The sequence below is a fragment of the Alosa pseudoharengus genome, unplaced genomic scaffold (genome assembly GCF_046254945.1).
Source record: "Alosa pseudoharengus isolate Yale_2024_CS ecotype anadromous, Long Island Sound unplaced genomic scaffold, YU_APseudo_1.1 YU_APseudo_1.1_scf_7, whole genome shotgun sequence".
NCBI lineage: Eukaryota > Metazoa > Chordata > Actinopteri > Clupeiformes > Clupeidae > Alosa > Alosa pseudoharengus.
This window is the reverse complement of record NW_027468859.1, coordinates 26,801,877-26,816,730: the sequence shown is the minus strand read 5'-3', so window position 1 is coordinate 26,816,730 and position 14,854 is coordinate 26,801,877. Positions and strand designations below refer to the sequence as shown.

Sequence of the window (14,854 nt, the reverse complement as noted above, 5' to 3'; positions counted from 1 at the left end):
CCATGCAGAAAAAGATAATGACCATGACGGCCCACCACGAGGTCTCATTCCAACAAATCCGACCCACTACCTAGTTTGACACCCCTGGTCTAAAAGGTGAGTGAAAATACTTTTGAAGAATCATGAAACTACTATGGGGAACTAGAAAACTAAACATCTACCAAATCTCAACATACATTTTTTATATCGATGTTGCAGCATAACGTTGTTATAAATAGGCTACCGCATGGATGCTCTTCCTGTCATAACCATTCAAATAAATGTCAGATCAACTGAAAATGTAGGGCACTGGGAATTTTTCATGTTTATTTACAGTCAGTGGCAGTCTGAGAAATCACTGTCCACATATTCCACAGCTGTCTTCATTTAGAATATCTCTAAATATTTTTCGAAAGATTATTTACATTTAGGTCTTGCTATCCCTCCACCACTGACTCATCTTTGGATTTTACAGTCAAAACGCATACAAAACATCCAAATGAACACAACAATAGGACATGCATAGAAACACAGGGAGTTCAGATTATGGCTTTCATTACTGAATTGGTCTGGAAGCTATAGGAAAGGAAGAGGTGTTCAGATATGTAACATTTCCTTGGCCCATTTCTCCTGGATTAAAAAACAAATCTCTTTAAGGCAACAGAAGTGGTGTGACAAAAGAGAACCTGCCCACTTTGCCCCATGCACTCTTTGTAAGAAAGATAATGCTTTAAGTATGACGTACAGTACATCAGTGTGATAGCTAGAGGACTTGCAACAGTAGTGTGATCACAGTGGTAGGTGCTGGCGATAGTGCAACCTCGTAGGCGCTAACCAAGAGGAAACACACCTTCCTGTAGAACAAAGGTCAGCATGGAGGAAAGCACAGATGTCCAGCTCAGCAAAACCAACATTTCACAAAGAAAGACAAACACAACAGGGACCTTTGAAACAACTGCAGAGCAGATAAGCCTAAACTAAAGCCTCCTTCCACTGTTATTTAAAAATAAATGTCCTGTTGTGTCATCAATATTTCAAGAAATGCCCATAAAAGCAAAACAATTGAAGAGTTTGGTTCCAAAATGCTACATCCTCCATTTTCATGAATTTTTACATTTTGATTCTCCAGTAATTTCAGTAGAACTGTCATTGAGTATTGTTATTTGATTTATCTTTACTCAATCAAAACAACACAACTGCAATTGGATTGATATTACCTGAGATACACTATTAAATAATATGATTTATTGTTTTTAAAATGGAGATATAACATTGTGGAACCAAACTTGCTAGCATGTGAAGCAACAGTTGTTTTCCATGTGGTTTCCTCCATCAGAACTGTGTAAACACCCATGCAAATGATGGCGGACAGATACCAGATAACCATGATCAAACTAACACTACATTGACCCTTATTCAAAATAAAATAAAACAAAGCACACATGGAAAGACCCTGAATAAAGGTGGACATTCATTCTTTTTACACTAACTTGATTAAAATGTGTCTCAATTAGAAATAAGGCTTTACACGTTTAGGAAGGCTACTTATATGGAATGCATTTGCTCTCCGTCACAGAATAGTTTATGGATTCATAGAATGGAAGCTCAAAGAGTCCTCACAGAAGTTGAAATGTGAAAGACTGGGACGGATTATAGAAATTAATATGGCACTTGGATGGTCTTTTGCAGCCATGATTTAGCTTCACAATACACTTTTGTTTTGTAGTCATGGCCGAAAAGAAAGCTGTATACAAAAAAAAACACATAATGAACAATAATACCACAGTTATATGGTTGGAAAGCAAACCTACTCAGAGATTACAGGCAAAATCTTACCATTTAAGTACATTTATCACATCATATTTTTTTTAGAGAAATTAAAATTTACATTCCTGAAAAAGTGATGCGTGTTATCTCTTTTTGCCCATGTGCATCTTTGGAAGACACTGTAAATTACAGTAAATAAAATATTTTTCCAGCAACTTCTTGCTCTAATGATCTTAATGGCACTTTTAAAACCCCCCAAACATTTTTTGGGGAAACAATAAAGGTGTTTAGAGACGTTTGGCATAGTTTTTGCATAGTGCATGGTCCCGGATGTCCCCCCACCCCCCATTTTTCATGTGCGGCTGGTGCTGTGCAGAGCCGTGGTCTGTCACGGCGAGAGTCTGTGGAAAGAGGGCTGACTTTGCTAGCTGGAGCGACTCTTGCACCTTCACCTGGGCCTGTTCAGGGCGGCAGGCCTCCTTCTTGTGCATGCCACAGTCGCCAGTATGCAGGACCCTGGAGCCACGTGCCAAAAGCACCTTCAGGGGTTTGGAGATGCACGTCCCAGAAAGGTTCTGCAGGGTCCAGTCCCAGTTGTAGTCGTCGTAGGTGCAGTACTCGGTGTTGCAGCCCATCATCTTGTAGTAGACCTCCCTGGAGATGCCCATGCCAATGTTATGTTTCGTTGACAGCCAGCTCGCTGTCTCCAGCTTGCCTGACAATTCCTGAAAGCGGCCAAGACCATCGTGGTTGCCAAGGGCCAGTATATCGCAGTCCGGGCAGTCGGACTTCTTGTGCTCCAACATGCCCTTGAAGAACTGATAAAAGTCAGGGAGGATGTAGTTGTCCTCCTCAATGAAGATGGTGAAACCGCTGAATCCCTGAAGAGCATGTACCCGCTCCCACACAAAATGAAGTTTCCACCACCAATGGTGTTTAGTCTGTGTGATAGACGCCTCCCGGTAATGACCATAGGAGTCTGGGTGCTCAGCATTGAGGCATCCTGATTTGATGGCCTCAGCCTTGGCTATATCCCGTGGACAGTCCTTTGGATCCTGTCCAGGAAACTCGTTTGGATAGAGCTGTCGGCTGTAAGGGAAATAAATTTGCAAAACCTTGCAGAAAGTTATCCCTTGAACTATATCGGCCATTTCCTGGGAAAAATAGTCATGACTGAAGATGATCAAAAACTTGTGAATATCTGCAGCATTTCCCAATGACTGAATTAACATCTTGAGGTAAGCTGGTCTGTTGTGAACTTGCACAACAATGACCACTTCGGGGTCACCTGGGAACTTGTCATCATTCTGAATAACCTGTTTGAAGTTACTGTCATAAACTGATGTGCGCATGTCCATGACTGATCCATACTGAAACTTGCTTATGACAGTGGCTTGGGTGTTGGGGTCCTGAGGTGGGGTCTCGGGAGGTTTCTCTGAGACTATAGCTAATTTTGTATATATTAAAATTAGCACAACTAGGGAGACGAGCAGGAAGGCAATTAGGTTTCGTCGGAGAAGTCTGAATCTCATTTTGTCACATTGAGCTACAGACATTCATGAATTCGCTTGCAGGCTACAGATGGGAGCACAGACAAACATTCGTGTTCATGGTTTAGAAGTGCGTTATTAAACTTGTCCGTTTTAGATTACGCACTCCGTTTCTGCAGAAAGTCTTCAAATACGCATTCAACACATTGTTCTGTAGACGAGATCATCGGCGCTTGTGTCAAAGTAGACTATGACATTTGCTTAACGTTCATTTAGGTATAGCAGCACCTGAGATGAAACAACACAAATAAACCACCGTTAGGCCGTTTAATTTCAAACTTTGAAAGTACAACACTCGTATTACTTCTATGTTGTAGTAGCTATACAATCTTAAAGTTCACTCACCTTATAGAAATTGTCATGTGTCATAAAAAACTAAAAAGCAGGAAGAGGAAAAAGACAGTTCGTGTACAAGGGGATGACTAGAAATTGACTGCTGACGTGTACTACAAACTACAGCCAACGGGAGCAGACAAAACTCAAAGTTGACGAATCAGTGACCTACCTATGCGCTTGTAATTTGAGAAGGGATATCGCGAATCGTTCAGGAGGTCTATAGGCCTACAGAGAACGAGGAAGAGAAGTTTCAGCCCAACCCATCGACTAGGCTGCAAGTTTTTTTCGTCTCAAAACTGTTCGGGACACTGAAGTGAAGTATAGGTCTATGCCTGCTCTTACGCGGCGCTCTCATTTTTGGCGGAAACAAAGCAAAAGTAACCAGTTGTAGCCTATCTAAATATTCCGTCAACTCGTTACAAAGTTAGACTTCGATACCCTTTCAAAGGGTTAAGGGAAGGAATTCTGTTCTGCTTGCAAGGATATTATTCCAGGCCCCATTTAATTAAATCTTGCTTCCCACGAGAGTTAATAATGGGCCCTCCAACCACGGGGCCATGTTGTCACCACCCTATTCTGCACTGTTCCCCTATAATGACACAAAAGATTACAGTAGGCTAGCCTAGATCTTAATGTGAAAAATTAAAGAACGTATTACAGTCATTCTATTATGCAGCTGCACTGTTACTTCTACTTTGTGTCCCCAAATAATAAAATGAAGTTATTAATAAGAAAGTTATCCCATCACAATTATCCAATATATGCAGTTTTTTTTATCCTTTGAGAGAAAATAGCCATAGCAAATCATTCTTTTTGGTCTAATCTGGCCTAACAATGTCCTACTAGTATATGAGGGTAACAGCACTTCGTCTTTTACCCTCTAGGTGGCAAGAGTAGGTCACAAGTACAGGACACTCTGATATCAGACCAAAAAAAATGTGGTAGGCTATGCACTTGGGTGCAATTACAACCTAAACACATCATAAATCATAATTTGCACCAACTATTTGTGATAAATGCCAGATAAAGACAATGTAGCATTTTGAGAGGTGATTTTTTCCTCTGGCACCTTAAATGTTACTCAACAGTGAGGTAAAAACAGCCTAATAGCTCCCCCATGCTTGTGGCTAACAATGAGGGGGGGAAGTCACACTTATGCAGAGCCACTCATGACATAGGCTACATAATAATATGCCACAATGAACTGTTCCTGTTTCCATAGCTGAATGGAGTCGCTGGTTGTTCCAGGCCATCTTGAACTGTTTCCTCTGGAGGAGGTGCATGCCTTGTTGCTCAGCGCACACATAAAATATTTCGGATCTGCTTCCCCTATGATGATTTACGGTCTGGATCAATGTGATTCAGTAATGACAAACACATGTGCTCCAGCAGCGTTTTTTGCAGTTTGTCACAAACATGATAAAAAGCTTTCTTAGCCTATAACAAAACCGCTGTCGATAAAAAAATAAGAATTAAATGTATAATTCTTTCAGGGATCTGTTCAGGTATGGAGTTGAACTAACTGGACGTGATCACATGATAATTTTGAAGATTAAACTGCAAAATTTGAAACATTTGAGTGTCTGAAGTTTTTAAGATCAGTGTACAAGAGCAGCCAAAATGTTTATTTCTACTAGGCCTAAAGGAATAGCTTACTTATAGTGACACAAAATTTAGCCTCAACACAATTTATTTATCTGTGACTGAAGTAAATTAGCAGTAATGATTCAACTGGAAGTGCTTTGGAACTCGACATCGAAACAAAAAATCCCCTCCATATGTGAGCTCAGTGACATTTGCAATAATTACAAGATATCTTCATGAAATACTGAATTAACACTTTTTAAAGAAATATATGACATTTGAATTCATGATGGTGGCTTTCTGCTGTAACTCCTAATTCAAATATTCTAGAGATAAAGACCCAGTAGTCCCATAGTAGGCACAAGGCTTTGCATCCTCAGTCATGCTTTTGCTTTGCTGAGGCAACAGCACACTTCACTTGAGCATGTGAACATGTCTGTAACAGACTTGCAAAAAGGAAGCACAAATTACTCAAATAAGCACACAAAGATTTGATTTCATGACAGATAAAGGTGCCAATGTGTTGGCCAAGTGACAGTGACTATCATTTGATCTTGATACCACTGGAGGCTGACAAATTAATTTTGTTCCATGTACACAGATGCCAGCTATATCATTCCAGTATATTTGATAGTTATTTGGTCCAAAACAAGACCTTCATCCAGTTCACCTAAAACATGATCATAATATGAGTTAATTGTTTGACTCCAATTTGTTTATGTGCAAACATAGTAAAAGAAAAGCAAAGGAACATCTATTCAAAGTTTCATCAACGTCACTCTCATATGTTGCCTATACAATACATGCATATGTGCAGACTTGCATCCATTTTTATTCCTCTGTGAATGGAGTATAATTGAGTCTGATTAAAATGTAGCTAAATATATATTTGTTTTAAATCTTGACTGATATGGCTTAAAATTATCTGTAACAATGTAACAATAATCTGTAACATGAACAATGTGAAATATGATTGTGCTCTTTGTCAAATCAGATATTGTTCCATAGAAAGTACATTATTTAAGAGGAAAAGATCATTTTAGTTTGTTTAGTTCAGTTGTTGTTTTTGCATATTTAAGCCGGAATTCTGCATGTGATGATAATCATGATGCAAAAAATGCTTTAAATTCTTTATATAGTTCCTATAACATGTTTTGTCTGATAACAGAGTTCAGTCTAAATATTGATATTTTGAATCATATTGCAAACAGACAACATAAAAGTCATGTCAACTTAAGCTCAAAGTCATACTCAGTCAATAAATTATGTTATCATATTTTATGATTGTGTTTGCACTCAGTGAGACATATTTAAAATATCCCAACTCCCTGGACAAGTGAATATGATCCATTCATGCATTTTTATATGGATTAAGTAACACATTTTTACTGCCAAAGCATGTATTAAATACATTTGATATCAGATATGAAGTTAAAAATCCAAAAAAAAAAAGAAAAAGTATAGGCCTGTAAATCCAACCGCAGCAAATAAAGAAAAAAAGATCATATTAAACAAAATAAGGTGGGAAAACTCCCTGATAGGATTAAAATTCTCTATTTTTATTGGAACATTTTGACATGTGCAGTGTTTCATGCGAGCCAATATACTTCAGGGAATAATGTGTTGCAATAAAATCTAATCAGTGCCTCTTTTCCCCGGGTCCACAAGAATAATGGCAGCTTCAGGCCCACAGCTTAAGGATGTGTCTGCACCTCTCGTATGCTGCCTCCCTAACCAGACAGTCACTTGTAGCATGTGATGCAACAAATCATATTGTAAACTGTCTGGAGAAGAAACTGGAGGACATTTTCACAGAGAAAATAATGACTCTCTTTAAAGTGTAGCCCTGTTCTCTACTCTGGCAGCTGTTTTTAGGAAAAAACTGTTCATCTCATCAAAGAGTTAAGTTGTCCTATGTGTTCAGTTCTAGTGTATAACCCCTGATGTCAAGCCAGGATCTAGAGGACATGGCTGTGTATGGCACCGTTCAAATAAAATTGAATGAAAGAGAAAAAACAAAATGACTCAGTGCTACTAAGAGAGTCAAAGAAGGAAAGTCAAGACTCCACAATCACCACCTCCATTGCAATTGATTGATCCAGATGTTTCATTTATACTTCAGTTTGCATTCTGTAATATTTCTTCCATCCTAGTGTAACTCATTTAAGCCTACATGCTCAGTACCCAATAGATTATGTAAGTGAATTCATATGTCCATGTTTGAAAACAATGGATTCGTTACCAAGAGGAAGAAAGCAGACATTTTTTTCCCTTTTAGGTCACAAGCATCCAAGTATACTTGAACTAAACTCTCTTAGCTGTACAGAAATATTTATCTTACGTCTTTAACGGTGTTTGGAATAACGTACAAATTCAGAATGTGATTGCACTAAACAGTATGTTGTTCCACCCAGAGACAGGGGAGAATGGGTGTGTGATAGGCCCAGGTTACTTGGCTACGATAAGAGACTGGAGACCAATCTGTCAAATGTAATACCCCTTTAATGTTGGATAAGTTGAATAATTATGTTTTAAAACACCCTTTATAATAATAGCAATGTTAGGCTTGACTTTAACAACAAAGCCTTATCATTTTTGCATGTGTCAGATCACTGTATACACAGCTAGAAATAACTCATGGCTGAGTCATTGTTTTGAATATTCCAAATGAACTGCATACTCCGTCTTCTCTCCCTCTCTATCTCTCTGTCTCCCTCTCTATTCTCTTCTTCTCTTTACTCTCTCTCAGCCACACACCAACATACGATATTCTAATATATTTTTATGTTGAATTGTCCTCTTCCCAGCATAGTTTTGAGTCAGTTGTTTAGCTTAGAACTTAGTTCAGGCCATTGTTTTTCACCTAGATCTCTGTACTTAGCTTCCACAGCCCAGCTCACTAAATAGCTCTGTTTTATTTGGACACTCAATATATACACAAGGATCTTAAGCAAATGAGTCACATGTTTAGTGCAGCTTCAAGAGCATTTATAGATCTATGAAAGAATGAAGAACATGAACTTGGGAAAAAAGAAAAAAGACTTCAACCAATCCTACCATTGTGAAACCTTTCCTGTAAAAGTTCCAAAGCCATCCTTCAATCCAACAAAGTGTAAAGTTAGCAAATGGAAAACCTGAGGAGCTGCCTCGCCTCAGCATAATATGCTCAAAATTAATCCTCATGATTTCATCGCGTTGTTTTGTTTATCTGTAATGCTAAAATGATCCTTTTGAAAGGCCGACACATCACTCAGAGTCTCTACGGATTGCATAGTGAGTTACAGTGGCGTGAAATAATCCTTGGCCTGTAGACAGTTTGGTTGGCACAAGCTAAAGGCTTGTGTTGGGTAGGGCTGGTTTTCGTAAACAGCAATGTTATTGTTTTTCGGGAGCACAATATTTATAAAAACACATTTGTATCCATGCATGTGTAACTACACATACATCATGACGTTTTTAATGCGAAGTGTGAAGGTTGGTTGGGGAGTTGGTTGGGGAGTTAAACATGCTGTTTCTGACATGTGACTCTTAGCTATTCGGATCATCTTACATGCAACAATGTCTCCACCAGGCTCCTTGTAATTACATATTACCTCATGCTAAGTAACGGTACAGCACCGACATCTCTGACAGCTGTTTCCAATCAGCACACCCAGGCTATGCCTTGACAGTCATACATCCTCTTTCAAAGAAAAAAAAAAATGCAGGGGCAAAAAAAAACAAAAAAACATGGGCAGCCGGCGAAAAGGCGCTGAACGTACGTCAGGATGATGACTCGGTCACCTCAGCTGCAATTGAATGCAGATGAATGTGTTGCACAGAGCTATGCGATCATGCTCCTGTGACACTTACACAAGAACAAGACACTTGTGTGAGTGTGAGTGAGAGTGAGTATGAGCACGCAAGGGAGGAGTATGTCTCCGTGCAGAGTTAGTGCCTGGGTGTGGATATCTGTCCGGGACAAAAATATGCGTGAGGGAAAATATTAACCCCAAAGCTGCCCACAACCCACACAAACATTCAGTGAAATACCGTTCCCCTCAAAAGGAAATGGGCAAAATCAAACCACATTTAATACCTGCATCTCCTGGGTGTGTTTAATGCATTCATAATGCCCATTCTTTATTTTCTATGTTTCATTTTCTTTATTTCATTTTTCATTTTTATTTTATTTTACATTTAAGCCACCCTTAAACACATTTGACATAATGTAAAGAGACCGTAAGAGAGAGAAGGAGAAATACCAGAAATACAGGTGGTAATGTGTGGCAATGGTTTGGGGCATGGTTTCATTTAGAGCAGCTTACAGTATCATCTTACAGAATCGTAGTGTAGTATAAGGTGACAAAAATGAACCAGAGTCTGGTCTGTGGACGCTCTCAGGCACTATTTTGCAATACACCATGCCAGTGACACTGGCACTGAAGAAGAAGAGTGTCAAAGCTCATAGTAGGTCTGGAAACAGTTACAAAGTTGGACTTCATTGACTGAAGGCAGTTTGTTGAAAACTCCTTCAGAAGAAACCACTAGAGCAGGAGGACGTTCTTTTAGGACAGCTGTAATCTCCAAGAGATGTCCCAAGTCAATTCAACAGCTATTATTGACTTGGGACATCAGATTTAGTTCCAACCCCATTCTTAATTCTTGTCACTTTTTAAACTTCAGCTCTGTATACACTGCTCTGTTGCTGACACATGCGTGATTAATTTGCCTCCAGAGATCCGAGCACATGCTGGAACATACTGAGGCACACAATGTTACGGGCTGCATGTGGTTTTCTGTTGTTGCAACTGGACCCAGCTCAATTTGGATGTCCTTTCTCTCTCACTGCCCCATCGTATTTAGAGGGAAACCTTCCCAGAATGGCACAGGGAGTTTTTAATATATATATATATTTTTAAATGAGTCAGATGAAAGATCTGTACATGGGTTGGTATCATATATGTGTGTTGTTATATGACAGAGGAAAGAGACAAGAAAAACGTGTTCACAGATTGTTCGTGTTTTTGAATGAAACCAGTATGAGGCAGCATTCATCATCATTTCAACAGTGCAAACTTCTGCTTTTTTGTCTCCCTGCCAATGTTTATCTCTCGCATTCCTCTTGCATTTTGGGGAGACCATGTAGGCTACAACACACGCACCCAATAGCACGCGCTGAGGGTGTTTGGCCAATTAGAAAAAGAACTTGCTCTCTGCTGTTTCGATCACCGAGGCGAGAGGCAGACAGCATGGCCCTGGAGTACCCTCAAACTGTCACTGTGCAGATGAACGACCACAGGTTCACTGGCTACGCTAGCTCCCTAACATGAGTCTCTGAGCCAAAACGCCAGTCCTAAGGGATATGTTTACAAAGATTTAAACAAACAAAAAACAAATACACAAAACAAGTAATAACTTTGCTTGTTTTTAAAACAGAGTAGGTGTTGTTATCACTTCTCATAGCAATGTCAAAAAAACAAGTAGCATATGCATTTGCCAGACATTGGAATGCACAAGCATGTAAACGGGGGAGATCTTAAAATATAACCGTGGGAGTAGCATTCCATAAGATGATATGCTCGGACTGACACAGGGAGTTTGTGAGCATATAGATTTTTCACGCAGGAGCGCACCCCCTTCATTTCACTAAAGACAAGCAGTAGAATACATTTAGGGGTTTGCCAAAGCCTACTGGCAGCCATTTTGTCTGATTGCTACCAGATCTGTTGAATTTCCAGTCATCATAAAAGTGCAGTTTTTTGCAGTCTTCCTGATTGCAGTGTTACATTGTAAAATGTGCATGATATGCTTTACTCAGAAACCTTGTTTTATGACTTGGAAATTAATTTACAGAAGCATGTAATAATAAAAAGCATCACCCACGTCAAAATTTGAATTTTTAGGATCACAATAGGCTGCTTGTTGTGGTGTTGGCTCATACACATGTGCTTTTTCACACTGCACAATCAGATAAATTATTGTGTTTACCTTATTGTGAGTGCCTTTGTGCACTTCACTTGATTTGCTTTCTCACACAACAGGATAGACCCCAGAGGCCAGATGTCTCTCGTGGTATCAACAGAAGCAGATGATGGAGCATGCCTTCAGGAAGCAGCTGGCTTTGTAAAGGACATGCTGGCTCCTTCCAGCACACAAACGAGAATGTCCGAGAGCAAGTCTCTGAGCAGAGAGGAGACGTATAATCTGTCAAGTGTGTATGCCTGTGTGGGATTACAGCAGGTGGTGGTGGTGGTGGTGGGGGGGGGGGGGTCTGTTGTCCTTGGCCTCTCATGTTAGTTGTTCACCCATGTCCATTATATATGGCAGGCTCTTGGGTCAAAAGTTCATGTTGTTCTTAAAGGCTTCAATTTCACTGCTGAACAGATTAAAACCCCTCAAAACCTCATTTTCAATAACATCGTAAATTATGGGATGCCACATTCATTTGCAGATATGTCCTCCAGTTCCACCAAAGATTGTGGTTTCTTCAACTGGCTCTGCCAATTAAGTAATTTAATACTTGGGCAAAGATGAATGTTACATTTTTTTTTTTTAAATAACTACTCTTTGACCACTGGGGCAGAGGTTTGATGAGGGCTGTGCTGCCTATGCTGAGAACTGGCTCACACAGTTCACAGCGTATAACCCTAACCCTGTCACAATAGTGGTTACAATTCTGGGGAAACATTCTTGATATTTGAGCTCAATTGCAAATCAATTCCAAATTAGCAGAGCCAGAATGAGTTTATTTTTCATTTATAATGCATTGAACATTACAATCATGGACTGCACTTATAAATATGGCTTCTATAAAAACAGACTTTTAGCTCTAGTAGCAACTTGTGTGTGCCCAACTTGAAAAGCTGTCTGTGACTGTCAGAAGTCCTGATACCTGACTAAGGCAGATGTGGCATGTCAGATTATCATCAACTTTTCACAACATCATTCACAACAGATGTTTCTGCTATTTGCAATACCATTGCAATCATTTAACATCTCCCCTCCTATTTCCTAACCTTTTGAAATAAATTATATAAAATTATGTAGATGTTGATGTTTAGCATTCACCATAAGGCCTTGTAGTGTAAAATAAAAATACACATATTATTCAGTGTATATGTGTATACCCAAAATTAAAGGATCGATCATTGGCTGCATAAAAACAAAAAAAAATCCGTCGGGATGAGCAAAGTATCTATCTATCTATCTATCTATCTATCTATCTATCTAGAATATGCCGATCATAGAGCAGTCTTTGTTGTGGTGCATTTCAGAATCCATTAACCCTTAAAGGTGTAGGTTTTTGAACATTCTAAGTTCCGCAACAATTGAAGGTTCTAAAATTCTATGTTGAATTCAATGAACCCAGATATTCTTTAGAACGTTCATTTCTCAACATTCCCATCACACCGGTGTGACGGTACTCCTTTAAGGGTTAAGAGGCAAGCAGACCACTGGAATGATCTGGCCTGTAATAACTCAACCTAAATGCTTTTGATAGATTGTGGTTAACCCTGACTTTGGCAAAAATAACATGGAATTTCCTCTCTAAAATTAATTGAGGGGAAAAAAATATATTTTTGAGAAATGTTTACGAGTTAGTTGCACCTTTCCCCCAATTCACACAAAGGGCTTATTTAGCTTGGGTACAGTACATGGCTTGAAGGGTGAAATGGTCCTCATGAAAAGGGCAGCAATCCCTGGCAGGAACTCCCTGTTCTCCTCCTCAGGCCTCGCTGTGTCATCACGTCCTCGCTGCAGGTCTCCAACAACAACAACAACAAACATCTGCAAATGTATCCTGAATTTCCCCTTGGTGATCAATAAAGTATCTATCTATCTATCATGTGCATCTTCAGTGTTTTCCACATAATCGGCAGCCACTAGAGGCGACCCGTTCATCCGATCAATTCTCCTGAAACTCGTAGGAAATGGAAGCGCATTTCAACACTTTCTTTTTACGAGGTGTTCTGATCTTCTACATAGGGCTATAGGAAGTGATTCCAGTAAAAACATGGTATAATCACTCCTTTCAAGCCTTTGTTAAAATGCAAACATTGTTATAGTCACCCTGTGCCTTTAACTTTTAATAGAATAATTAACCAAAGCTTCAATGATTGCAGCCCCTAATCCATCTGTTTTCATTTTAACTGTCTGGCAAGGGGATTGGCCGTTCCTCACAGGGCCGTCTGAAATAATTTATGGGAGTCAAGCATTTTCTCCCACACTTTCAGCTTTACCTTTAACAAAATCAAATCAGATACTAAATGGAGCTAACAATTACTCCCAAAAGTAATTTATGGGATTCAAGCATTTTCTCCCACACTTTTAGCTTTACCTTTAACAAAATCAAATCAGAGACTAAATGGAGCTAAAAGTAATGTCTTGGAGTCCCAAAAGTAATGTCTTTCCAGTTGATATAATGTGATCTACATCTGTTGTTTTAATGCATTCTATGCTCCTAAGAGGTAATAGCTCTCGCTAAATCTGAGAGAGGAAGATTAAGACTTTATATGCCGTGGCAAGAAAAAGTTAGTCACAAGTGTAGACAAACGCAATGTGCTTAAAAAGGAGAATACCGGTGTTTTTTCACATAGATCTCTGTTTCTTGAGGTCACCTAGTACTGTTGGCATGGAAAAAAAAATTAAAACCATCGGTTCTACAGTACCTAGCTTGGGTTGCTGCAGGACATGAACCCAGAGTGTAGCACTAGCTGCCTGGCAGCTCCAGCTGTTGGCTGAAGCAACTCGAGCTAGATAGAACCGATTGTTTTGGGGTTTTTCTGTACCGACAGTACTCGGTGACAAAACAGGGGGCAGCTGACAGTAGCCAGGCTCTGTAGGCTCAACATGTGGCCTGGACAGGCAGCCTGTGCAGGTCAAGTGTTGGCATCTATTTTCCACTACTGCGCCAGCTTTGTCTCCCTGAGCCTGGGAGACAGACGAGTAGCATTGTTGCAGGGTTTCCATGACAATATCATGCTCCCGCAACACAAACATCAAGAAAGGATTTCGCTACAAATACACTGAACAAGAGTAACCCTCTCACTACAGTACATAGCTCCACATGCAGCTCAGAATAGCCGATGAACACTCTTAAAATGAATGTGTTGTCCCTATCTGGACACAGAGATGTGTTAAAAACAACGCAAGTTGTGTTGTTTTCAACAGATTTGTTTTAAGAGTGTAGGGGTTGCAAGCTTGCTATCTACCCAACACTGTGGCCTTGATGGGATTGAAGGGGAAATGTGCTCCACGGTTCAGCAACAGTAGAAGACAACTCTTACCATGACCCTCATGGACCCAAGGCCCAAGTAAGCATAAAAAATGCCTATGCCTAGAGCTGGGTCTGTATTTTTGCTCTCTGGGAAGAAAAGGAATCAACCACAATGAAAAACACAAACAGTAATCTGACAGCAATCATGGAGGGAAACAATAGGCTGAAACAAAAACAGCAGTACCAGGCCTGTCGTCCATCATGCCTGTGAAGAAACAGTGGATGAGTATACAACAAAAAAACTGAAATAAACACATTAAAACAAGATAAAGACGCCTACCATTTATCTGGGGTTGAGCAGAGAGCAGTGGGTGAGGTTATAGACGGATGATGAACTATCTTTATCATCTTGTATTGGACATAAAACATTAAGCGAACC

At 39.7% G+C, this 14,854-nt stretch overlaps 1 protein-coding gene across 1 annotated transcript; it reads right to left on the bottom strand.

Moving 5' to 3' along the window:
• Nucleotides 1–281: 281 nt before the first annotated feature.
• On the bottom strand, nucleotides 282–3,742 carry LOC143109890 (alpha-1,6-mannosyl-glycoprotein 2-beta-N-acetylglucosaminyltransferase). The gene is made up of 2 exons (XM_076272697.1): nucleotides 3,642–3,742; nucleotides 282–3,524 (listed from the first exon to the last, which is right to left on the bottom strand). Exon 2 carries the CDS (start codon nucleotides 3,300–3,302, stop codon nucleotides 2,034–2,036), a length of 1,269 nt encoding a protein of 422 aa, XP_076128812.1. The 5' UTR covers nucleotides 3,303–3,524; nucleotides 3,642–3,742; the 3' UTR covers nucleotides 282–2,033.
• Between the last annotated feature and the right edge of the window lie 11,112 nt (nucleotides 3,743–14,854).

Bases quoted from the DNA above. Each gene is read 5' to 3' on its own strand.
- LOC143109890 (XM_076272697.1), bottom strand. From the start codon at position 3,302: ATGTCTGTAGCTCAATGTGACAAAATGAGATTCAGACTTCTCCGACGA.